The sequence below is a fragment of the Scyliorhinus torazame genome, chromosome 1 (assembly GCF_047496885.1).
Source record: "Scyliorhinus torazame isolate Kashiwa2021f chromosome 1, sScyTor2.1, whole genome shotgun sequence".
In the NCBI taxonomy this organism is placed as follows: Eukaryota; Metazoa; Chordata; class Chondrichthyes; order Carcharhiniformes; family Scyliorhinidae; genus Scyliorhinus; species Scyliorhinus torazame.
Genome location: NC_092707.1, coordinates 385,465,868 through 385,492,692, shown reverse-complemented (window position 1 = coordinate 385,492,692; position 26,825 = coordinate 385,465,868). Strand labels below are relative to the sequence as shown.

At 46.1% G+C, this 26,825-nt stretch overlaps 1 protein-coding gene across 5 annotated transcripts in view; it reads right to left on the bottom strand.

Annotated features, from left to right (window-relative positions):
* Positions 1–26,825, bottom strand: part of sdccag8 (SHH signaling and ciliogenesis regulator sdccag8) — a 727,678-nt gene that overhangs the window by 244,853 nt on the left and 456,000 nt on the right. For all 5 annotated transcript variants that reach the window (XR_011948390.1, XM_072512651.1, XM_072512625.1 and 2 more), the window contains one exon: positions 8,661–8,769. Coding sequence is in view for 4 of the 5 variants with exons in the window: in XM_072512651.1 (XP_072368752.1) it covers positions 8,661–8,769 (109 nt within the window). In the remaining variant the exon portion in view is untranslated. The remainder of the gene's footprint in view (positions 1–8,660; positions 8,770–26,825) is intronic.

Sequence of the window (26,825 nt, the reverse complement as noted above, 5' to 3'; positions counted from 1 at the left end):
TGTTGTTTCACAGTTCTAGTGCTATGTCCTCATGCCCTTGTGTACCTAAAGAGTACCTGTATATCTGAAATTTATGTTCTTGGTTTTGAGCCTCTATTATTACTAAATAATTAGGGGTTCATAAACAACCCATTGAGACATGTCTTTGAAATTGACTAACACGAGTTATCTGCTTCTGAAGTCAGGGTGAACTACTTTTATGTTGTGTTAGTCAGACTATGCGCAGTACTCCAGGTGCAGCCTATGCAATTGCATCACAACCTTTAGGGATTTGAACTCAACTGATTTGGCATTGGAACCCAGCATCCTGCTAGTTTTACTACCTGACACTGTTTCAATGCTAGCACGGCAAGTAAACTAATACCTCCAGATCTCTTTCAACTCAGCTCTCAGTAAAACGAATCCCACCCTAACTACATGTGCCTGTTATTATTATTCCAAATTTGTCTGGATTGATCTACAACTGATCATCCCAGCTGCATGCAGACCTCACTGAGCTCCCTTTGTAGAATTTTTGGCCGTCTTCTCAGAGCTTGTGTCATCTATGATTTCACTGCTTTGCACTGAAACTGCAAATACACCAGGACCAAGATGGGTCTCAACACTAATCTGTAGGTGGGACACATCAATGAATACTTCCCCATTTTATTCTTGCTCTCCCTCACTGTAGCTAATTATTATTTCACACCCATCTTATTCTCAATACCATTGAACTTAGTTTGTAAAGTTTGTCAAAGTTATCACAGACTCTCTGAAAATGGGGGTTTGGGGAGCTGAGATATGGATCACAGAAGTGGGGTGGGGGAGGTTGGATGGGGAAGAGATGAACAACAGGCAGATTGTGGGGATGGGTGTGGTGTTTACTGGGTAGCTTGTTGGACCTGGAGGGGGCATTCTTGTTTCTCTTGACCAAAATCAGTACTTATGGATGCAGTCCCTCTTGTCTCCTTTAAGCTGACGAGATTTCTGTGGCCAAGTTCACCAGTCCATGAAGACTGCACCGACCCTCTGAAAAAGCACTTCACCTAGGTCCACTCCCCAGTCCACCCTGCCCTACACCCATAACCCCATAACCTAAACTGCACATCTTTGGCCTGTGGGAGGAAACCAGAGCACGTGGAGGAAACCCTCGCAGACAACGGGAGAAAATGCAAACTCTGCAGACAGTCACCCGAGGTCGGAATTGAACCCGGGTCCCTGGCACTGTGAGGCAGCAGTGCTAACCACTGTGCCACCGTGGGATAACTTAGTGGGATACACAAGATGTAACTAATGGGAGGAGTCAGGTCTGTCTGTAATTTTGAAGTCTGCTAGAAGATTTTAATTTGAAACATTATTTGTTTTTGTTTTCTTTTATAAATTAAGAGTACCCAATTCATTATTTCCAATAAGTGGGCAATTTAGCGTGGCCAATCCACCTATCCTGCACACCTTTGGGTTGTGGGGATGAAACCCACACAAACACGAGGAGAATGTGCAAACTCCACACGGACAGTGACCCAGAGCCGGGATCGAACCTGGGACCTCGGCACCGTGAGGCAGCAGTGCTAATCACTGCGCCACCGTACTGCCTACTATAGGATTTGAATCTGACAAGACAGAAGGGTTTTTAGGTTGTTCTTGAAAGGGTTTCTCTCCAAAGGTTTGCACAGAGAACAAGAAATCCCAGTGGCTAATGTTATTTATGGGTAGATTTTGAAGTGATTGGGTTGCTTTGTTGGAATATATATTGTGGTAGGTGTAGATAGTAAGATAAAGGTTTTTCCTTTTATTCAAGAACGGTAAATTTCAAAGCTATTTCTTTGATGTTAATATGGTTAACTTTATGTTTAAAAAAGTATATTTTGACATAAAAGATACTTATTGGTCAGAGCCATCACTCAGTTTTACGAATTGGAAATTGTTTGAAGTTTCTCGTACTATATTCTAACAAAAGTTGGGGTCTGGTCCGGTCTCCTAACAACTATCTCTCCTTTAATGTTAATTTGCTTTCTATTCCTATATTCATGCCTTTAGGGTGTGCTAAGCTAGGTGATTCTTATATTGTTTACTCTAAATGAACGACTATAATCAAAACTGTACCTGCTTATCTCCTGACTCCCATCTATCCTAGTATGGGGAGCACTGACTGCAGATTGCTCATTAGTTGGTAGCATTCTTGCCTCTGAGTCAGACGTTTGTAGTTCAAGTTCCACCTCAGGGCATGAACACAATAATCAAAATTGATGCACACATTGCAGTATTACACTGTTAGAGGAGCTGTCCTTTGGATGAGATTTTAAACCAATGCTCTACCTTCTCAGGTGGACTATTACATAAAGGAACTAGAGGAGTTATTCCTGTGTCTTGGCCAATATCTATCACGGCGGTGGGATCTTCTGGTCTTGTCTTTGTCAGTGGGGTTTCCTGTTGAACAACCCCTTCACTGGTGTGCCATCAGCATGGCCGTAAGATCCCCCCATTGTGAACGGCCAGGAAATCCCACCCTATATCTCCCATCTTTAGCAGGTTCCGGAGGTGTACTGGAAACTCAGAAGCTTTGGCTGAATGGAGAAAACATGGGGAATTTATCTCTATGACCTCAACTGTCTTTTGTGACAAGAACACCTAATAACCCTGCTGAACGTAAACATATTGAAATCGCATGATTGTGTTCATTAAACCTGATTCAAGCTTTTAAAAGAAAAATCCAATTTTGACCAAAAAGTACCAGCCAAATTTAGATAGAACTCTTCACATAGTTCAGCAATCAGCATTAACTTTCATTAAAGGATAAAAGAAACCGCTTTTCAAAAAAAAGCCAGGCCTGCAAAGGCCGCAATCTAACCAAATTAATTCTCAGTGTGGTAGCGAGCGGGAATTCCCGGGTCTTTCCTGATGGCCAACCCGGCGAGGCCATCACCGATATCTAACGTTAATGAGTGCACTTAATGATGCACCATCATGCTGCAAATGACTGTCCCGCCAGCTGATTCGCTGGAACTGCGCTTGGCAGCTCCCTGCTAACAAGGAGAAGTAGTACTTAAACCGATTCCCACAGAGAAAACCCCAGACAGCATACAGCCATGCTACTCTGCAGACCATCTCCACGATTTGGAGATGCCAACCTGGCCAGACTGATGGACGCGGTTGAGTCCAGACGAGATACCCTGTTCCCTGAGGGGGTCGAAGAGTCAACCACAGGTCAGCCAACGCCATCTGTGAAGTAGCGGCAGGGGCCATCAGCTCGGAGGACCAGCACCCAGTGCCGCAAGAAGCTCAATAACCAGTACCGGGCCACATGGTTGAGTTGGCATCGGCCCCCTGGCACCGGTCCTGCCTACCCGACCCCCGACGCCCCTGCGCCCGGTACCTTCCCCTTCAGCAGAATATCGCAACATACCCCAGAACACCTTGCGCCCACCAGCACACCTAACACATGCTCAACAGTGGTGTACCTGCCTGTCCCCGCCATGCCCCCCTACCCCGATGCCTGAAACATGCGGCTCACAATGCCCTCTCTATGTCTCCGCAGGACAAGTTGGCCCATAGCAGACAGGAAAGGGCCGAAGGTGCTGGACCTTGGTCCTCACCCCCTATGATGAACGGGCCCTGGGGGTCACGGGGATGGCCGAGGACAGAGTGGTCAACGATGTTGAGCCTGGTCTGTGCCACAGATGTGAGCATCCACCGCCCCCAGGCAAATGACCTGTCGCACATGAGTTGTTAATGCCAGGATGATGATCCTTCGCTCCCACTGACCACATGTCCATTCTCCCGCATCCATCTGTTGGTGTCCCCCCCCTCCCGATTCCGTCCAAGGGAATACCTCCACCATCAGGGCTTCACAGCTGTCATCACCACAATTCACCAATGCAGAGACACACACCTCAGTGGGAGAAAGTATTAGACAGGCTTTTGGAGTACAATCTGGTGAGCACATCAGGTGGAGGCAGGAACGTCCAGAGGAGACAGCAGTTGCAGGATCCCAGGACCTAGCTGAGTCTCAGTCAGATGCTGAGCCCTGGACCAGTTAATCCTGGGGCTGATGGAGTCAATAGGGTGTGGCCATAAGATTCAGAGGGGGATGTCAGCGACACTCCAGCAGGTTCATAGCTGATTGGAGGAGTCCCAAAGGCTAAGGCGCAGGAGATAGAGCTGGCAATGTGTGGCACCGAGGCCAACATTTCTAGGATGGTGACGGCAATGGAGAGCCTGGAGCACGATGTCACCACCATGAATGGTGGTGTCCAAGGCATTACTCAGTCAGTGAAGGCCATGGCTATACACTTGGACAACAAGTCCGAGTCACTGCGGAGTATGTCCCAGTTTCAGGTGAGCATTGCTGTGCCGGTCCAGAGCATGTCCCGGTTGCTGGGGACAGTGTCCCAAGTGCAGGTGGATATTGGCGAGGTGTTGCAAAGCATGGCCCACTCTCAGAACTACATTGTGGAGGGCATCAACACCATGGTGCAGACACTGGGGAGCAGCCAGGGCTACACAGGGACATCTGGAGCTCAATCCAGCTACCCCTCCGACCTGAGGTGACCCCCATGGTGTTATGGGCACTGATTGGGAAGAGGGAGCTCTCCAGAGTCCAGCCCCGCTGACAACGGCACCCATCGGCGTCAGTGTTTGGAACAGGGTGGCACGGCAAGACATGTGACACTGTCAATTTGGACGGAGTCCTCTGGCCTCAAACCCTCCAGTGGACACCGCCAGAGGCATCAAAGGCCACTACTGGACATGGAAGGCAGCAGGCTGCCCCCACCCCTGATGTGTATCCCGGGGACACCCCAGATATAGCAGTAGAGCACGGAGAGTTAAGCAGGTAGAGGATCACCGAGAGGGTGCTGTGGGGGCCACCAAGACATGTAAAGCGCACCCCCCCCCCCCGAAGCACGGCATACCACATGCAGGTGATGGGTGCAAGCATGCACTCAGCCAATGGACAGGAGTCAGACTATGGCATAGAATGAGGAGCACCAGAGCTCAGCTCACAGCAGGTTATCATCACCCCCCTCCCTTGTATATTGACCCTCTGATAGTTCCACCGCAGGCCCATAAGCCTGGCATGGTATGTCATAGACCCTCCCGGGTTTGGGGGGGGGGGGGGGGGGGCGTTGGGATGGTTGGTGGGAAGCAGAAAAGGGCGGAAATGACAGATGGAGCCATGTCATATGAGAAGCGGGCAAGGAGGGCCTCCCTGGTTTGCCGGGCAAGCTGGATCCCGTCCGGCTGCTCCTGTGTGTCCTCCATGATCTCGGCATCCTCCAGCCCCTCCTGCAGTAGTTCTTTAATGTCCTCCTCGGTGGCCACATGTTCCTCCTCCTCCACCTTCAGCTCATCACCCCGCTGCTGTGCCATGTAGCAGAGGGCACAGCAGACCACCACAATGCAGGAATCCCTTCGGGGGATATACTGTGATGCACCACTGGAGCGGTCAAGGCATCGGAACTGCATTTTAAACAGTCCAATGCACCGGTTAAAGCCAGCCCGGGTGGCCACATGGGCCTCGCTATATCAGGTCACCGGCTTCAGTACTGCCGTTATTAGCCAGATCTTCAGCGGGTGCCCCTTATTCCTTGTTGAGGTGAGATATCCACTTTGATGGCAAATTCAAGGCAGCAGACTATTATCTGAATGGCCATAAATTAGGAGAGGGTAACATGCAACGAGACTTGGGTGTCCTGGTACACCAGTCACTGAAGGTAAGCATGCAGGTAGGTGCAGCAGACGTTAAAGAAGGCAAATGGTATGCTGGCCTTCATTGCGAGAGGATTTGAGTACAGGAGCAGGGATGTCTTCCTTGGTGGTGCCACACCTAGAACAAAGAACAAAGAAACGTACAGCACAGGAACAGGCCCTTCGGCCCTCCAAGCCTGCGCCAACCATGCTGCCCGTCTAAACTAAAATCTTCTACACTTCCTGGGTCCGTATCCCTCTATTCCCATCCTTTTCATGTATTTGTCAAGATGCCCTTTAAATGTCACTATCGTCCCTGCTTCCACCACCTCCTCTGGCAGCGAGTTCCAGGCACCCACTACCCTCTGTGTAAAAAGCCTGCCTCTAAATCTTGCCCCTTGCATCTTAAACCTATGCCCCCTAGTAATTGACCCGTCTACCCTGGGAAAAAGCCTCTGACTATCCACTCTGTTTATGCCCCACATAATTTTGTAGACCTCTATCAGGTCACCCCTCAACCTCCGTCGTTCCAGTGAGAACAAACCGAGTTTATTCAACCGCTCCTCATAGCTAATGTCCTCCATACCAGGCAACATCCTGGTAAATCTCTTCTGCATCCTCTCTAAAGCCTCCACATCCTTCTGGTAGTGTGGCGACCAGAATTGAACACTATACTCCAAGTGTGGCCTAACTAAGGTCCTATACAGCTGTAACATGACTTGCCAATTCTTATACTCAGTGCCCCGGCCAATGAAGGCAAGCATGCCGTATGCCATCTTGACTACCTTCTCCACCTGCGTTGCCCCTTTCAGTGACCCGTGGACCTGTACACGTAGATCTCTCTGACTTTCAATACTCTTGAGGGTTCTACCATTCACTGTATATTCCCGACCTGCATTAGACCTTCCAAAATGCATTACCTCACATTTGTCCGGATTAAACTCCATCTGCCATCTCTCCGCCCAAGTATCCAAACAATCTAAATCCTGCTGTATCCTCTGACAGTCATCATCGCTATCTGCAATGCCACCAACCTTTGTGTCGTCCGCAAACTTACTAATCAGACCAGTTACATTTTGCTCCAAATCATTTACATATACTTTGAACAGCAAAGATCCCAGCACTGATCACTACGGAACACCACTAGTCACAGCCCTCCAATTAGAAAAGCACCCTTCCATTGCTACTCTCTGCCTTCTATGACCTAGCCAGTTCTGTATCCATCTTGCCAGCTCACCCCTGATCCCGTGTGACTTCACCTTTTGTACTAGTCTACCATGAGGGACCTTGTCAAAGGCCTTACTGAAGTCCATATAGACAACATCCACTGCCCTACCTGCATCAATCATCTTAGTGACCTCCTCGAAAAACTCTATCAAGTTAGTGAGACACGACCTCCCCTTCACAAAACCATTCTGCCTCTTGCTAATACGTCCATTTACTTCCAAATGAGAGTAGATCCTGTCTCGAAGAATTCTCTCCAGTAATTTCCCTACAACTGACGTAAGGCTCACCGGCCTGTAGTTCCCTGGATTATCCTTGCTACCCTTCTTAAACAGAGGAACAACATTGGCTATTCTCCAGTCCTCCGGGACATCACCTAAGCCAGTGAAGATCCAAAGATTTCTGTCAAGATCTCAGCAATTTCCTCTCTAGCCTCCTTCAGTATTCTGGGGTAGATCCCATCAGGCCCTGGGGACTTATCTACCGTAATATTTTTCAAGACGCCCAACACCTTGTCTTTTTGGATCTCAATGTGACCCAGACTATCTACACACCCTTCTCCAGACTCAACATCCCCCAATTCCTTCTCTTTGGTGAATACTGGTGCAAAGTATTAATTTGGTACCTCACCCATTTCCTCTGGCTCCACACATAGATTCCCTTGCCTATCCTTCAGTGGGCCAACCCTTTCCCTGGCTACCTTCTTGCTTTTTATGTACGTGTAGAAAGCCTTGGGATTTTCCTTAACCCTATTTGCCAATGACTTTTCGTGACCCCTTCTCACTCTCCTGACTCCTTGCTTAAGTTCCTTCCTATTTTCCTTATATTCCACACAGGCTTCGTCTGTACCCAGCCTTCTAGCCCTGACAAATGCCTCCTTTTTCTTTTTGACGAGGCCTCCAATATCTCTCGTTATCCAAGGTTCCCAAAATTTGCCGTATTTATCCTTCTTCCGCACAAGAACATGCCGGTCCTGAATTCCTTTCAACTGACATTTGAAAGCCTCCCACATGTCAGACGTTGATTTACCCTCAAACATCCGCCCCCAATCTAGGTTCTTCAGTTCCCGCCTAATATTGTTATAATTAGCCTTCCCCCAATTTAGCACATTCACCCTAGGACCACTCTTATCCTTGTCCACCAGCACTTTAAAACTTACTGAGTTGTGGTCCCGAAATGTTTCCGAAATGCTCCCCTACTGAAACTTCTACCACCTGGCCGGGCTCATTCCCCAATACCAGGTCCAGTACAGCCCCTTCCCTAGATGGACTATCTACATATTGTTTTAAGAAGCCCTCCTGGATGCTCCTTACAAACTCTGCCCCGTCTAAGCCCCTAGCACTAAGTGAGTCCCAGTCAATATCGGGGAAGTTGAAGTCTCCCATCACAACAAACCTGTTGTTTTTACTTGTTTCCAAAATCTGTCTACCTATCTGCTCCGCTATATCCCGCTGGCTATTGGGAGGTCTGTAGTAAACCCCCAACATTGTGACTGCACCCTTCTTTTTCCTGATCTCTACCCATATAGCCTCGCTGCCCTCTGAGGTGTCCTCCCGTAGTACAGCTGTGATATTTTCCCTAACCAGTAGCGCAACTCCGCCACCCCTTTTACATCCCCCTCTATCCCGCCTGAAACATAATATAAACAGATCATGGACGTGCAGCAAATTTGCCATCACACAAAAACAGTACTGAAATGGTTAGAAAAGACCTTTCTTTATAGCAATAATTTTAAACTCACTATTAGGAATAAAGTCAGAAATGATTCATACCTGTTTTTTTCTGTAATCTTTTGCAGCTTTTGGTTTAAATTGTGACACTCTGTTTTCAATTTGTTTATGAGTGTGTTCTGGGAACTAAGTAGTATCTCCAGTTCATTAACTATAATAAAAACAGAAGAGTTTATATTACATCAGACTATTCAGAGATATTTGATTTTCCATCTGAATTTTATCTCCCACTTCTCAATCCTTCTATCTCTTGAAGCAATGACAAATGGAAGTAAAATAAGTGAAATCAATCTTTTACAGATAATGACATATATTTTCCAATTGTAATACCAATGGTAATCCATTCATTTTGGACTTATGATCTGGCTTCTAAAATGTTAATCTAAGTGCAATCCTTTCATTCCACACATGTTTTAATGGAACTGGCATTAATATGCCATCCTTTTTTATATCTTTTAAAAAAATGTTTTTATTAAAGATTTGCCATTTACAATAAATTTTATCACAAAACCAACATCACAAACAATGGATGTAACATAGAACAACATAACAAAAACACAACCAACTGTATTCATCTCACCCACAAAAGAAAGGAAAAATAAACCTCCCCGCCACCACCTAAACCCCTCCTGTAATAAGCAGCATGCAATGTACAGTGTGGGGATGACTGCTTTCCCTGTGCTCTTAGCCGAGAACATGTACACATGTGGTTGACCCTGTGAAGGGTCTCACTCCACAATTCACCATCCAGAATGGGACCCAGTTCATCCTCTCATTTTGTACTCACCTCACTCAATGGAGCTGACTCCGCTGAGTGGATTTGGCCATATGTCCTGAAATAGACTCAGACCCGGCCATAAACAAAATCCTCTTCAACAGGGAAGAGGGAGGTGCCAAGGGGACGGAGGTGTAGAGCCAAGCCCCCTATCGCTTTGGAGCAAAGCCCCATGGATCCTTGGAGTCTTACCCACCCAAATAAAGGAGGATATTAATTTGTTTATTTTGACATAAAAGGACTTGGGGAGAAAAATGGGGAGACATTGAAAAATAAATAAAAATCTCAGGAGAAAGGACATTCATTTTCTTTAAGGTGTTTTATTCCAAACTTTTTTAAAAATTCAGTTATGGGATGTGGGCGTTGCTGGTTAGGCCAGCATTTATTGCCCATCATTAGTTGCCCTTCAGAAGGTGGTGTGAATTGCCTCCTTGAACTGCTGCAGTCCTTGAGGTGTAGGTACACCCACTGTGCTGTTAGGGAGGGAGTTCCAGGATGTTGTCCAGTGTCAGTGAAGGAACGCCGATATATTTTCAAGTCAGGGTGGTGACTAGGAGGGGAATCTCCAGGTGGTGGGGTTCCCAGGTATCTGCTGCTCTTGCCCTTCTCGTTGATAATGGTTGTGGGTTCGTAAGATGCTGTCTAAGGAACCTTGGTGAGTTACTACAGTGCATCTTGTAGATGGTACACACGGCTGCCACTGTTCATTGGTGGTAGAGGGTTTGAATGTTTGTGGAAAGGGGGAGCAATCAAGCCCGCTTTGCCTGGACGGTGTTGAGCTTCTTGGAGCTGCACTCATCCAGGCAAGTGGAGAGTATTCCATTACACTCCTGACTTGTGCCTTGAAGATGGTGGACAGGCTTTGGGGGGATCAGAAGGTGAGTTACTCTCAGTAGGATTCCTAGTCTTTGACCTGCCCTGGTAGCCACAGTATTAATATAGCTAGTCCAGTTCAGTTTTTGATCAATGATAACCACATAATGTTGATTGTAGGGGATTCAGTGATGGTAATGCCAAGGGGCAGTGGTTAGATCCCCTCTTGTAGGAGATGGTCATTGCCTGACACTTCTGTGGCACAAATGTAATTTGCCACTTGTCAGCCCAAGCCTGGATATTGTCCAGGTCTTGCTGCATTTGGACATGGACTGCTTCATTACCTGAGGAGCCACGACTGGTGCTGAATATTGTGCAGTCATCCGCAAATATCCCCATTTCTGACCTTATGATGGAAGGCAGGTCTTTGATGAATACTCGTGATAATTTACCAAAATGCATTAGACTCTGGGGTGGTCCCGGCGGATTGGAAATCAGCAAACGTGACACCACTGTTTAAAAAAGGAGGTAGGCAGAAAGCAGGTAATTATAGGCCAGTGAGCTTAACTTCGGTAGTAGGGAAGATGCTGGAATCTATCATCAAGGAAGAAATAGCGAGGCATCTGGATGGAAATTGTCCCATTGGACAGACGCAGCATGGGTTCATAAAGGGCAGGTCGTGCCTAACTAATTTAGTGGAATTTTTTGAGGACATTAACAGTGCGGTAGATAACGGGGAGCCAATGGATGTGGTATATCTGGATTTCCAGAAAGCCTTTGACAAGGTGCCACACAAAAGGTTGTTGCATAAGATAAAGATGCATGGCATTAAGGGGAAAGTAGTAGCATGGATAGAGGATTGGTTAATTAATAGAAAGCAAAGAGTGGGGATTAATGGGTGTTTCTCTGGTTGGCAATCAGTAGCTAGTGGTGTCCCTCAGGGATCAGTGTTGGGCCCACAACTGTTCACAATTTACATAGATGATTTGGAGTTGGGGACCAAGGGCAATGTGTCCAAGTTTGCAGACGACACTAAGATAAGTGGTAAAGCAAAAAGTGCAGAGGATACTAGAAGTCTGCAGAGGGATTTGGATAGGCTAAGTGAATGGGCTAGGGTCTGGCAGATGGAATACAATGTTGACAAATGTGAGGTTATCCATTTTGGTAGGAATAACAGCAAAAGGGATTATTATTTAAATGATAAAATATTAAAACATGCTGCTGTGCAGAGAGACCTGGGTGTGCTAGTGCATGAGTCGCAAAAAGTTGGTTTTCAGGTGCAACAGGTGATTAAGAAGGCAAATGGAATTTTGTCCTTCATTGCTAGAGGGATGGAGTTTAATACTAGGGAGGTTCTGCTGCAATTGTATAAGGTGTTAGTGAGGCCACACCTGGAGTATTGTGTTCAGTTTTGGTCTCCTTACTTGAGAAAGGACGTACTGGCACTGGAGGGTGTGCAGAGGAGATTCACTAGGTTAATCCCAGAGCTGAAGGGGTTGGATTACGAGGAGAGGTTGAGTAGACTGGGACTGTACTCGTTGGAATTTAGAAGGATGAGGGGGGATCTTATAGAAACATATAAGATTATGAAGGGAATAGATAGGATAGATGCGGGCAGGTTGTTTCCACTGGCGGGTGAAAGCAGAACTAGGGGGCATAGCCTCAAAATAAGGGGAAGTAGATTTAGGGCTGAGTTTAGGAGGAACTTCTTCACCCAAAGGGTTGTGAATCTATGGAATTCCTTGCCCAGTGAAGCAGTAGAGGCTCATTCATTAAATGTTTTTAAGATAAAGATAGATAGTTTTTTGAAGAATAAAGGGATTAAGGGTTATGGTGTTCGGGCCGGAAAGTGGAGCTGAGTCCACAAAAGATCAGCCATGATCTCATTGAATGGTGGTGCAGGCTCGAGGGGCCAGATGGCCTACTCCTGCTCCTAGTTATTATGTTCTTATGAAGCAGCTTAAGAGTTTGGACCTAGTAGACTGCCCTGAGGAACTCGTGCAGTGATGTCCTGGAGTTGAAATGATTGACCTCCAACCACCATAACCATCTTCCTTGGTTCCAGTTATGACTCCAACCAGGTATGACTCCAATCCCAATCAGGTATGACTCCAATCAGGTATGACTCCAACATGTTCAACATAGCAACAGAACTTTAACATCCACCAGATTGGACAGTTTGTACATTTTTCCCATTTACTCCCCCCCACCCCAACGACAAGCAGCTCTTCAAATATAGCCATGAACAGCCTCCACTATACCTCAAAGCCATTCCCCCCTTCTTCCAGGAGCAACATTTTCTCCAAAAGTGTATATTCCGGTACCTGAGGGAATGAGGGCAGCTCCTTGCGCGCACAATTCCCCCACCTGCCAGTATCTGAACTCACTCCCCCGTGGTAACTCGAACCTCTCCCACAGTTCCTCTAGCCCAGCAAATTTGCCCTCCACAAACATGTGCCATACTAGCCCTTCTTCCCGCTATCTCCTGTACATGCAATCCATCCCCCCTATGCAAATCTGATTCCCGCACAGTGGAGTCATCACCGACATGTGCCCCAGTTCAAAGTGCCTTCTCAGCTGGTTGCAGATTTTTATGGACGACTCAACCACAGTGCTACTACTTCCTCGGGGCGATCGGCAGCGAGGGCCCTCAGGCTCGTCCCCTTGCACGACTCCTCCTCTAACCTGACTCAGTCTGCCCCTCCCCTCACACTCACTTCTCATCTTTTCCACATTTCTGCCCAATAGTAATGCAGCAAATTGGGGAGCGCCTGCCCCCATTTCCCGCCTCTGCCTTTGCAACAGCATCCTACTAACTCTCGGCCCCCTCCCTGCCCGCACAAATTCCGAGACTAGCGTTTCTACCTTCTGACAAAAGAACTTGGGGAGGAAAATAGGTGGGACTGAAAATCAAACAGGAATCTGGCAACATGTTCATCTTTACCGCCTGTACCCTCCCCACCGATATCAAATACAGAGTATCCCACCAATCCCGTCAGGTTCCATCATGGCCCACTCATGCCTTACCTGGATCTCCAAACACTGGAGACTCTCCCTTGCCACCTTAAATGGCAGAATCCCTAGGTTTGCCCGCCACCCCGAAACGTTTACCGGGAAGACCTCGCTTTTCCCAACATTCAATTTATAGTCCGAGGAGACCCCAAATTTCTCCAGTAAACCCATGATTCTGCCCATGCTTTCTAATGAGTCCATCACAAACAGCAGCAGGACATCAGCATACAGTGACACTCAGTGCTCCTTGTCCCCCTCAATCCCTCGCCACTAAGCCGAGACCCGAAGTGCCATTTCCAAGGGCTCAATGCCAGTGCGAACAGTAGTGGGGACAGTGGACACCCCTGACTCATTCCCCTGTGCACCCCAAAATACCCCATGTTTGTCTCATTTGTTCACACATTTGTCTTGGGGGTCAACCGAACCCATGCCACAAACCTCGGCCCAAACCAAGCCCCCACAGGATTTCAAACAAATACCTCCACTCTACCTGGTCAAAAACCTTCTCTGCGTCCATTGACACTATCACCTCTGGTACACGCCATCCCCGACGGGGTCATAATTATGTTTGGCAACCTCCTAATGTTACTAGAAAGTTGCCTCCCCTTCACAAACTCCATTTGGTCCTCCGAGGCCACCTCTGGTACACACCCCTTCAACCTTCTTGCCAATACCTTTGCCAGGACTTTCATGTCCATATTCAGCAGCGAGATGGGCCTATAGGACCCACATTCCAGCGGACCCTTCCCCTTTTTTGGGATCAGCAAAATCTACCCCTTCATTGAACATACCTAGAAGGTGGGGGGCCAACTCCGTCTCAAACTGCTTATAAAATTCCACCGGGAAGCCGTCCAGCCCCAGCGCCTTGCCCAACTGCATCATGCCAATGCACTCCATTAGCCCTAATAGTTCCTTTAGCCCTAATGTTCTCCTAATAATTCCTCAGATTAGTGCCAATTGTGGGCCACCTGGACCCCCAGATAACAAAAGCTAGCCTCGGCAAGGCGTAAAGGTAGCATCCCCAGCTGGGCTCTCCTTCTCTGGGGGTTCAACAGCAAACAGTCATTCTTGTCCAAGTTCAACTTAAGGAGCCAAAACTCCTAAGCAGCTTCATTATCTTGTCAATATAGGTACTGGGTCCGTAATATAAAGTAGGTCATCCACGTGCAGGGACACCCAATGCTTCATCCCGCCCCGATTTAGCCCATTCCCATTCCAGCTATTAGAGGACCTCAGCGCTATAGCGAGTGGATCTATTGCCAAAGCAAACAGCAGTGGGGACAGTCTTGTGCCCTTATTCAATAGGAAGTAATCACAGTTCAGGGCATTCGTACAAACACTAGCACAGGGGGCTCTATACCGTAGTTGAATCCAGGAAATAAACTTGTGGCCAAATCCAAACCTCCCAAGAATCTCGAACAGATACTCCCACTCCACTCTTATAAATGCCTTTTCGTCATCAAGAGAAACAGTCACCTTCAATTCGGGAACTGGAGAGGGGAAAAGGACAACGTTTAGTAAGCGACAATTGTCGACCCTTAACAAAGCCTGTCTGATCCCCCGAGATCACCTCTGGGAGGCAGGGCTCCAGCCAAAGCGCCAGCACGTTTGGCACTTTTAACATCAGCATTTAGGAGTGAGATAGGTCGATACGATCCACATTGTGCTGGGTCTTTAGGGCGGAAACTAGGCTGCCGGTAAAGTTATGTACTTGTACAATCTCGCGGGAAGCCGCCTGTCACTTTAGCTGGTGAGCTAAAAGATGACTGGTCTACTCCACGTACTTACAAAACATGTCCCTTGAGCGTTGCTACTAGCCTGCCACTCTGTCTGTTGACAATAGCTCAAATTCTGTCTGCAGCTTTTTCCTACTTGCCAACAAGTAGGGGAGGTGGGGGATAATGGTATTGTCACTGGACTAGAATTCCAGAGACACAGAGTATTCTGGGGTCCCAGGTTCAAATCCCACCACTGCATATGGTGAAATTCAAATTCAATAAAAATCTGGAATGAAACGTCCAGTGATGACCATGTCGATTGTCATAAAAACCCATCTGGTTCACTAATGTCCTTTAGGGAAGGAAATCTGCCATCCTTATCTGGTCTGGTCTACATGTGACTCCAGACCCACAGCACCTTCTGGCATCATCCTTAAATCACCCCCCCCCCCCCTTCCCCACACTGACCTACAGCACTCAGCAGAACCCCTTCCTGCTTAGGAGCAGTACCCAATCATGCCAGTTGTTATTGACCTCTGATCTGCCAGGCAGCCAGTTCACATTATCCCCATTTGTGTTCCTGTAGGAGAAGATCGCCAAGAGAGAGCAAATGGGAGGTGGGATGCCTGAGCTGAGGATCCTGACTCCATTCGAGGAAAGGGCCATGGAGCTCGCAGGGGAGGAACAGGAACGGGCCTACACGGAGAGAGAGATTGGCCTATGTGAGAAAAGTAAGGAACTGCTGCACCTTCATCTAGATCATCAGTCTCAAATGAGTACTTTCTTGTCCAAATACTTGACCAGGCCATGTACTAAAAAGATGTCCTGCCTATGAGCCTGGCCCACCAACCAGTAGTGCCCCACCGCCCATCTTTGAAAGCACCTCGGAGGAGATCTCGGAGGATGACACATGAAACGTCATGTGCAACATCCATCCATCGCAGACACACACACCCAGGCAGGCTTCTGGGTCACTTTCTGGTGAGCACCAGACTGCTTCTGACGCAACATCAGGTGAAGGCAGTAAAGTCTCAGGGATCAGACAGTCAGAGGGTCTGTTGGTTGCCAGGACACAGCTGTGCCCCAGTCAGGTGCCGTGCCTCTGGACATGTTCATCCGTCAGCTGCTTCAAATGCACTGGCAGTGCCGGGAATACCAGAAGGGGTTGTCAGCAATACTTCTGGAATTACAAGGCCGAATGGAGGAGTCCCAAAGACTCCTGTTGGAGGAGATGTTGCTGGTGATGTGTGGCACCCAGGCCAATACTGCTAGGGTGGCGGCCGCAGCAGAAAGCCTGGGATAAGATGTCAGATCCATGACTGCTGAACTCCGAAGCATGGCTCAGTCCATGAGGATCATGGCTGAGGGGCTCAGCACTGTGGTTCAGACAATGGTGGGCCTCCAGGACTGGCAGCGCCACATGCCGCTGAAGCTTCTGGAGCTCACTCCCACTTACTCTCTGACCTCTGGAGTAACTCAGGGGCCCCACGAGCACCCGATGCTCCTCCACTGCTGTAATTAGCAGAATTGCCAGCTCCAGTGGCTCATAGTGAGCTTTATTGGTCAGCTACAAAGGATGTGAGAGAGAAATTGAAAGAATGAGAGGTTAGGTTGGTGTCGCTTAATTTCAGTACCTCCCATACCCATTGTCCTTACGGTCCTGGAAGCAGCCAGTCCTACACCTTAGACGGTGGCTACCATTCACTCACATCTCGGGTGCCCTTCCATCTCCATTGCTTGACCTGCCCCACTCAATGCTCTCAACCCCGTAAGGGTTGCCTCTGTCCTCCTATCTAGTTGTCTCTTCCCTTAAACTCAACATCACTGGGGGTTCTGATAGGCGGTTTCAATAGTTGCCCATCCCTCATGGGCAGGGTCAATTGATGGTTCTGTCCACCTTGAGGGCTAATGGATGCTGAATGGCAGGCAATAGGGTCCAGCACTTATGAAGACACAGTCCCTCCTGATCCCGTGCACCCAAGTGTTTATCCTTGAACCATGAGTTGTCACCCCTCTCCTTCACTTTGAGATTGTGGGCAGCTGATAAGGCTTAACTCATGAGGACCATTTAGTTTAACGGGCATGAGTCTGAGGAATGTTAGAGGGCACAACTATTTACTGTATCAGGGATAGGCAAGGATAATAGGCACCTTCTTGCTAAGGCTGCATCATCCTGAGATCTTATTGCTGTCAGGGCTTTACACTTAAAACTCATGGACAGCCACTCCATTCCACCAACTGCACCCCCTCCCCTCCCCCACAGGCTGGGCACCATGCTGCCTTCTCTTTCAGTGTCTCAACCACCCAGCCCTTTAGGCCCACTTCCTTCAATCCTTCCTCCCACTTCACATCCTTCCTCCTCATGAGCCCAGCGGCAATAGGTGCCCTATATCTCCATGCCAATAAAGCCAACTAACTCAGCACTCATTGAACTTGAAAAACAACACAAGCAGCAGACTGACAGTGCTCTAAACAATGTTTAAACAACAGGCACAGGCTTCAAGGCAACACGCACCAGCCATTCACCACCCAAACATCCTTGAACTCTCTCTCTCCACCCCCCCATCTCAAGCTGGGCAGCGGGCTTTGTCCCTTTGGACTCCCTGGTACTAGGTGGAGAGGGATGCACATCTCCTTCCTCCCTCCGTTTAAAGAAATCAGGAGTAATTCCTGGCCGCTGTTGGGTAGGAAGATTCAGTGAGGCCTGAAGATTCAACTTTAATTTTGCTAAGTACATTATGATGCTTCATTCAAATTGATGCAAATCAGGTTTGTGCCCTTCCTGGGCGTGAAACTGATCACATCATCGGGGAGGACACAGGAAGATTGCGATCAGAAATCTTGCTGGTGCAAATCCTGTTCTTGGCCTCTCGCCATATTTTTCAACCATGATGGGATTTGGCTAACGGATCCGTGAAATCCCGCCCGTGGGGGTTACATTTAGATTTCAGATTGTAAACCCTGAGAGAGAAGCTATATGGTCCATATCACCTCTGTTAGCTCTTTGTCAGAGCAGATCAATTCCATTGCCCTACTTTCCCGTGGCATGCACTGCTAACTTACAAATATAGCAAAACGTATGTTGTTTGCATCCTGACTGTAAAGTTGTCAGTAAACTTTCTTCTTACACATGGGTTTAGTGTTTTTTCTTTTCTATTGAGTTATTTTCTACATTACGCACCAATCATAACTTGGATTTATTTTTTAGCTTAATTAATGGAAATCCTTCAAGCTATAGCTGCTATGGTACTTTTTACTCACAATCAGATTGAGATTCATAATAGTATTACTTCAAATGTTGTGAATTTTGAGTTGAGTGGATCATCATAATATCCTCGAAATAAAATGGTTGAGAGGTTATTTCTGCCGTCACATTTACAGAATTCTGATGTCAGTATACCTAGGTCTTCACAAGCCTCCGACTCTAATAAGCCCACACATACTCCGTGTCCCACTTACACTGCAGCTTTGCCTACATTGCCTTCCTCTTACACCCAAGCCTAACTGCTCCCTTCCAGTAGGGCTGGTCTGAGTTGTCCAACTGGATTCAATTCCCACTTCACTCCACCCCTGCTCAAGTTTTGGTCTGTACTGCCTTACAACTCCTGTCAAGTAGCTTCCGGTAATGCACATAGTTTTTTTTTTAAAGTAGAAAACACCCAATTTCTGCTGTTGCCCCCGTACATCAGCAACCCATTTCTTTGCTCCTGGACTCCTAGTGTCAATGAATTCAGTCTTCATTAGTAGCTTCTTGATAAAATGAAAAGCCAATTGAATTTTCAACCAAAAATTCATTTTTCAACAACTAATAGCTCTCTCAGCAAGTTGGAGGCATCCAGTATTTTTCCTTCTAGTTCCTTGATTTTCAGATTTAGGGGCACATGTTGATTCTTCAAAGACTCTTTTAAGATAGTGACGTCTGAGTACATTTACTGCCTATTGTTGTGCCTGGCTGTACTTCTGGTTGGGGTTTTCCAATTCTTGCTTTGATTTCCCAGAAATGGAATTCAGAGTTGTTATTTCCTCTTTGTGCTTTTCTGAGGATATGTACTGAGTCTGCACACAATTCAGATTTTCCTTTATTGCATTATTCTTAATATTCAACCTTTTCTGTTTCTTTCAAAGCCTCTTTGTACCTTTATGACACCTCAGAAATTTGTTTGTCCAGATCCGGAGTAGTTTGGTCCATTGAAGACTTCAGTTTGAAGGTACATACTCTGCTTGAATCTGGTTTCAAGTTGTCCAATTCTGCTTTGATATGAACATTTTATGATCTCATCTCATTTTCCTTTTGTAGATTTTGTTTCTTTTGGATTATATCAGGTAGCCTTGCTTCATTCACAGCTGGCTGCTTGTTCCACACTGCCACCTGCTGCTATAGTTCCTATAATGTTTGGGGATTATCAAAAAGATATATTTTAAAGACTTCCACATAGTTCTCTATCATGTGGTTTTGTTGGGTATTGTGCTTTTCCCTTCTGTTGCTTCACTGGGGTGACCTATCCCTCTTTTTAAGGTCTCTGCTCTCCACGACTTGGTGAATAAAATATTTGTCAAAGGTTTTTAATATGTCATCAAAGATTGCTGAGGATTCCTCAATGGCTGAATTAGGATAACTTAATCAGCAAATACATCAAAGAAGTATGAAAACATATTAATTTGTACTGATTTCTTACATGATTATAGAGATTATAAATTATAGAATCCGTAATGTTCAGAAGGATGCCATTTGGTTCATCGAGTCTGCACCAACCCTCTGAAAGAGCACCCTACCTAGGCCCAATTCCAACCCTATCCCTGTAACCTCACCTAATCTTTTAGACACTTAAGCGACAATTTAGCATGGCCAATCCAGCTAACTGTCACATCTTTGGACTGTGGGAGGAAACCGGAGCACCCAGAGAAAACCCACGCAACGCGGAGAGAAAGTGCAAACTCCACACAGTCACCCAAGGCTGGAATTGAACACTGGCGCTTAGGCAACAATGCTAACCATAGTGCCACTGTGCTGCCCTCTTGATGTACTCCTGTAATCTAAAAAATATTCTTCTCCATGATGCCCGATTTTGGGTTTGATTTGCCTTTTGGGTTTGATTTGCCCCTTGCCTTAGCCTCAATTGGTCTGGTAGTTTTATTTAGTATCCATGGCAGGTCCTCATAACAGGTGAGCACATATTTAATTTTCTTTTCTTTTTCAAGATGGCTCTACAGGTGCCTTTTTATTTCTCCCTTGTTTTTTTGCCATGCTTGCAAATTTTTGGCAGGCTCCCTGTTGCACTGATGGAGCCTTTAAAAAAAATGTATTCTCTCCATAGAAAACCTTCAAGACAAGTAATTTGAACGAACTGTTTGCTTTTTTAAGCTTTAGAATCGAATGGAATGTGATTTTGGAAAAACTGTTTTAAAACTTTTTATTTTGTTCAGTCACGCTCGGCCTCCATGTTTTATGGTGTCAGTTATGGACCCATTGCTGCAGCTTTCTTCTAGTTTCACTCTGGAATGCGAGCACTAATCCAGATTGCTGCCTATTTTTAAATATATATAATTTCCTTTTACTGTATTTTGCTCCCCCTCTTGTGGTTTGGCTAAGTCTCTTGACTGCATAAAGTGGCACCCGCTGGAAACCTGACCTCTTTACCCTTTATCACAGCGGCATTTGCCTTTAACATCTCGGGAAATCCTGGGGCTGGATTCTCCGCACCCCGACGCTGAAATCGTGATCGGCGCCGGGATGGAGAATCCAGTTCCACACATGGAATCGGGACCGGCACCGGTTCCTCGATTCTCCGGCCCCGAAAGGCGGCGTACTCCATACCTGTGGCCATTGCCAGAGGCCCGGCCCGCTATTCTCCGCCCCCGACTGGCCGAAGTCCCGACGGCGTGGACCACTCATGGTCCTGCCGTTCGGGATACTCGCGTGGCTGCTGGGGACTCAGTCGGGACCGGGGTATTTTTGAGCGGGCGGTCCGGGTCGGGCGTGCGGCCGATCGGCGGCACTATTTGTGCGGTCAAGCTCCGCGGTCTGAGTCCGCCATGGAGCACTGCGCGGCCGCAGGAGGCCACCGCCGTGCGCATGTGCGGCCTCTAACCCGGAAGTGTGGGATGGACGTATTTGCAGCTGGAGCTGTGAGATTCACGACGGCTCCCTGCTAGCCCCCTGTGGGGCTGTGAATATGTGGCCTTTGGCGCAAGTTTTTCTGATGTAAAAGGCCACAGTTCTCACGATGGCGAGGGGACATAGTCCCTGAAACGGAGAATCCAGTCCCTGAAATTTGGCTGTACATAGTTTGCTCATCTCGGAGATGCCCATGGGAGGCAAAGCCAAAAAAAGAATTGGTCCGAATCCCATCAACTAACTATTCAGCCTCTGAGACCAGCTGGAGGCAAGACTCCACTAACGGCCGAAGCTCTCACCAAAATTGTGGCGATTGAGCTCTAAAAATACCAACAAAGCTCGTTGGCGGATCATAAAAGATCAATTGAGGAGGCCTTAGCCCCTATTCATTTAGTTCTTGAAACCACCAGCAAAACTGTCGAAGCTCATTGAGCCACAATTAAGGACATGGAGTAGGCATTGTCGAACTATAGTGATAGGATCACCTCTCTGAGTCCGACCTTGCTTCTGTAGTCGAAGTTAACAGAACTTTAACAGCTAAGCTGAATGACCTGGGGAACAGATCCAGAAGACAACATGTTAATTTTGTGAGGGGATTGAGCGCACCCCTACTCAGTATTTCTTAATAATAATCGCTTATTGTCGCAAGTAGGCTTCAATGAAGTTACTGTGAAAAGTCCCTGGTCGCCACATTCTTGCGTCTGTTTGGGGAGGCCGGTACGGGAATTGAACCCGCGCTGCTGGCCTTTTTCTGCATTACAAGCCAGCTGTTTAGCCTACTGTGCTAAACCAACCCCTAAGAGAAAAGAGAATGTTTTTGGACATGTTCCACAAGATGGTGCATGAGGAGGTACTTTCACCCTGTAGAAGCCAACTGTTTTCTAACACACCCAAGAGGTAAAAGATAGCTAAATATTAAGCCTCTGTCTTACTAAATACCCATTTTAAATTCACTCATGACCTCAGGTCATCTCAAAACATACAGCTTACAAAACAGCATGACACAGCACAAATTCTACAACATAAAAACACATAATTCAACAGAAACACAGAATAACCTGATAGATTAAAACAAACACTTTGACAAGACAGTGTCCAAGGACAGGGCAGGCTCTATGGCAACAGCATAGCAACGACATGGTAGTATCAAGGCACCATTGTTCTCAATGTTGATAACAGCTAGGTTAGCAAGAAGTCAGTTCAAGCAGGTCGCGATAACAGCATAGAATCGCATACCATTACACATACAAGAATTCATTTATGAAACACTTCAAGTTAATGTTGCACATTAAAGACTGACAGCTAACCGTCAAATCAAACTCATTTGATTTTAACCCAAACCAATTAGGATTACATAGGGGTGTAGATAGATGGCTAAAGACTGTTTGATTTTGTATAACCGTGTTAGTCCGTACGGCCATCTTTATCCTGGATCATTCTCTACTTTGATCTAAACTATTCTCTATCTCTACATTTTCACTTTTCCACTCTAACTCTTGAAGTAAATGCAAGCTGTTTGCTGTAAGCAAGAAAATCATTTCTGTATCATTTGAAAGTTAAATTGTGTACGAATTACTTCTCTTTGAGTCCTTTTGCATGCTGGACTTATTAGAGAATAAGATTTAAGTGATTCTCAATTGTGATCAAATAGAAGACAATAAACAATTCTTATTTACACCCGAGAAGTGTTAACTCAAATTTCTACTGAGTTTTAGAGTTCGCAAGTGCCACTAGATCCACATGGTAGATCTCTTTCAATTGGCGTAGTCGGCAGAAGGGGAGGGGCCAGCCAGGAAGAAATCAGAGGACCGAAGAAAGACCAGAAGGACGGAAGACCCAAAGAAAAACGGCTAGACTGGGGTAAGAAACATCTTTTTCACCCATTAAAAGTCTTAAAGCCGCATCAAGCTGTGCTTCGGCCCCTAGAAAGGACCTTGTTATAGACTGTGTTAATTCAATCGGGTGCCGGTCATTGAAACTAAAATAAAAAGTGACTGAAAAAATAGTCACGGTAGTGCACACAGATTACACATAGTTGACGACCAAATAATTGAGTGTAAGGCTGAGTTTATGGTGGACATGACTCCTAAAATAGATTCAGGATCTTCAAATGGTAGAAAACTACTTCCCAGAACGTCCAAGGGACATCGCGCTGTACCGGATGTCTCTATTGACGATATATTGGATGATCTTAGATCTTTGATTTGTAGACAATTTGGACTGTCTGAAGTTGCCACAAAAATTGAGTCAAAATATGATATCCCCAAAGGGCAGTGGTCCTTTGATAATATCAAGAAGGCATGGGGAAAAACCACGCGCTTAAATAGGGGAAAACGTATGAAATGGTCTTTTGCAGTAATGGCACAGCTCCAAAAACATCAAGAGACAATCGCAAAAACTAAATTCGATCATGACCTTAAGTCCACTAAAGACCAACTAGCAGCAGTTGTTGAAGAATTACAAGATGCAAAATCTAAACTTGAACAGTGTGATCAGATTGAAACATTATTGGAAAATGAAACCTTAAAGTTCAACAACAATCATTTCAAATTGATGAACTCCAAAAGAAAAATACTGACTCTGAATCCAAACTTCAACAGTTAACATCAGAAAATGATGGTCTTAAAAGTCAAAATTGCCAGTTACTTGAGGAAAAATGTATTTTGGAAAGTGACATGGATACCATGAAATGTCACAACAAATTACTGACAGACAAATTAACAGCTCAAAAGCCTTCAAATCTGTCATTAAAAAATCCGCTGAACTCTCCAAAGCAAACCGCGCCACCAACGGGACGAGTTGAAATGATTTTAGCTAAGGCCCAAGATATACCAGTGATACCTAAACCAAATCCTACATTATTGCAAGGTGCTACTGACATGAAAACAATGAATACACTGATCGAAGTTCACAGGGGGAGGATGGCCAAATGAACTATCTGTCTGTTCCGGGATAAAGGACCCTTTTACCCCAGAACAAACCATTATCTTTCTCTGAGACCGACAACAAAATGCTGCTGGCCCTGATCCAAAAGCCTCTCATGGCAGCTTTAATAGACTGTGAGATTTTTAAACAAGAAAAGCCTATTCGGTTAAGCAACAAGCCTAGTGGCAAACAAAGTGTAATACAACTTAACCCTTCAAGCACCAAACAGCTTGGCGTTGAAGTGATAAAGTCAACAGCCTGGTTTTTAAACCATTCAAAAGATCTATCAAAAACCCATTTTGTCACTGATTTAAAACCAGAACTGTCTGCAGCTTTAAACTTGATCCTGCTCAGACCTCAGCCTCAGTCCAAAACAGTAACTGCTAAAAATAGCACATCAATCGTTGCTTCTCCTCCTCAGTTAATGACAAATCCGACCCCTATACTCACTTCGATAAAGAATTCCAGAAAATTCCTTTCTCGTGTTGAAGATGGCCATTTTGCGAGTTTCAGATTTCATGATTACAAACTGGTCTCTTACGATGAAGGCCCCCCTCCTGGCTACAGGGCTACGCCCCAAGTCACGTATTGCTAAAAAGTTGCCAAGAACTGTTAATTTGAGAAAATTGTCATTATTTTGAATGTTGCTTTATTAATTTTAAGAAATGAACAAATCTTGTTAGCTGTGCTTCCTTTAACAGCCGGCGAATTCATCTACAGAAAACCAAGTTCATTCATTCAGCGCAAGATTGGTTCAATCATATATTCAATAAGTTATTGTGTTTGATATTTCAAAATAAATGTTTAAAATTAACTTGAAAATTAAAACTTCAGACAATGTGGAAGCTGATTTTTTTAAAAAACCACAATTTTTATTAAAGGCAAATCTATGTTCCAAGAGAACACATCGTTCTAAGACACTTGATAATGGGAATTTGGCAGCAATCCAACTTTTACTCCCAGTCCATTTGAGTGACAAATATAAAAAAACGTTTAGAGATACAAATGGCATCATTCCAAGTTATTTATCCACCCACTATATGCCCTCTTTTGTCTCTGCAGGAAAATTAACCCTTTCAACAGGCTTTTGTGTTTAATACAGAAGATGTCAAAGACTTGGCAATTCACAAACAATACAAAGTTTAAAAAAAACTTGACCAACCCTTTGATTACACTTATTGGGGTAGCACAGGAATTAACATCATGAAGGGACTTTTCCTATTTTGCATATTTGGACTTATCATTTACGTACTAATGTTGCTGATCAGATACTTTGGCTAATGCATGCCTACCCATAGTGCCCCACCAATCCACATGGTTCATATTAATTCATATGCACCACTAGCCAATAACATCAAAATGGAAAGTTTCTGTTGAACTATTATTTACTGCATTATTATTCATTTATTAGTGAATTATTATTGATAATTTATCACTAAATTACATAATCAATTTTGATAATCATTTTACCATTTATTACTTTTTAAAAAAATATGTTTTTATTGAAATTTTTTCGATCAAAATTTTTTTCCCCTTACAGAACAAACATAACAGAAAAGAAAGTTTAACAATAAACAAATGGTTAATCAACATGGTAATCTAATCATTTAACATAAACTAAAACTTCCACCCCCCCCCCTCCCCCCTGGGTTGCTGCTGCTGGTCATCTATCTTCCCTCTAACGTTCCTCCAGGTAGTCGAGGAATGGCTGCCGCCGCCTGGTGAACCCTTGAGCCGATCCTCTCAGGGCAAACTTTATCCGCTCCAGTTTTATGAACCCCGCCATATCGTTTACCCAGGCCTCCAGTCCGGGGGGTTTCGCCTCCTTCCACATGAGTAGAATCCTACGCCGGACTACTAGGGACGCAAAGGCCACAACGTCGGCCTCTTTCGCCTCCTGCACTCCCGGCTCATCCGCAACTCCAAACAGAGCTAGCCCCCAGCCTGGTTTGACCCGGGCCTTCACCACCTTGGAAATCACTCCCGTCACTCCCTTCCAATACCCCTCCAGTGCCAAGCACAACCAAAACATATGTGCATGGTTTGACGGGCTTCCGCCGCACCTCCCACACTTGTCCTCCACTCCAAAGAACCTGCTCAGTCTTGCTCCCGTTATGTGTGCTCTATGTAGCACCTTGAATTGAATCAGGCTAAGCCTGGCGCATGAGGAAGAGGAATTTACCCTGCTTAGGGCATCAGCCCACATACCCTCCTCTATCTCCTCCCCGAGCTCTTCTTCCCACTTTCCTTTTAGTTCGCCCACCAACTCCTCCCCCTCTTCTCTCATCTCTCGGTATATCTCTGACACCTTGCCCTCTCCGACCCATGCCCCCGAAAGCACTCTGTCCTGAATCCCCTGTACCGGGAGCAGCGGATATTCCCTCACCTGTTGTCTAGTGAACGCCCTCACCTGCATATATCTAAGGAAGTTTCCCCGGGGCAACTTATACTTTTCCTCCAATGCTCCCAAGCTCGCAAACGTCCCATCTATAAATAAGTCTCCCACCCTCCTAATTCCCAACTGGTGCCAGCTCTGAAATCCTCCAACCATTCTTCCTGGGGCAAACCTATGGTTGTTCCTGATTGGGGACCCCACCAGGGCTCCCCGCACACCTCTCTGTCGCCTCCATTGTCCCCAGATAGTCAATGTTGCCGCCACCACCGGGTTCGTGGTAAACCTTTTTGGTGAGAACGGTAGCGGCGCCGTCACCAGCGCCTCTAAGCTCGTCCCTTTACAGGACTTTCTCTCCAGTCTTTTCCACGCCGCTCCCTCTCCCTCCATCATCCATTTACGAATCATCGCCACATTGGCGGCCCAATAGTAGTCGCCCAAATTCGGTAGCGCCAAT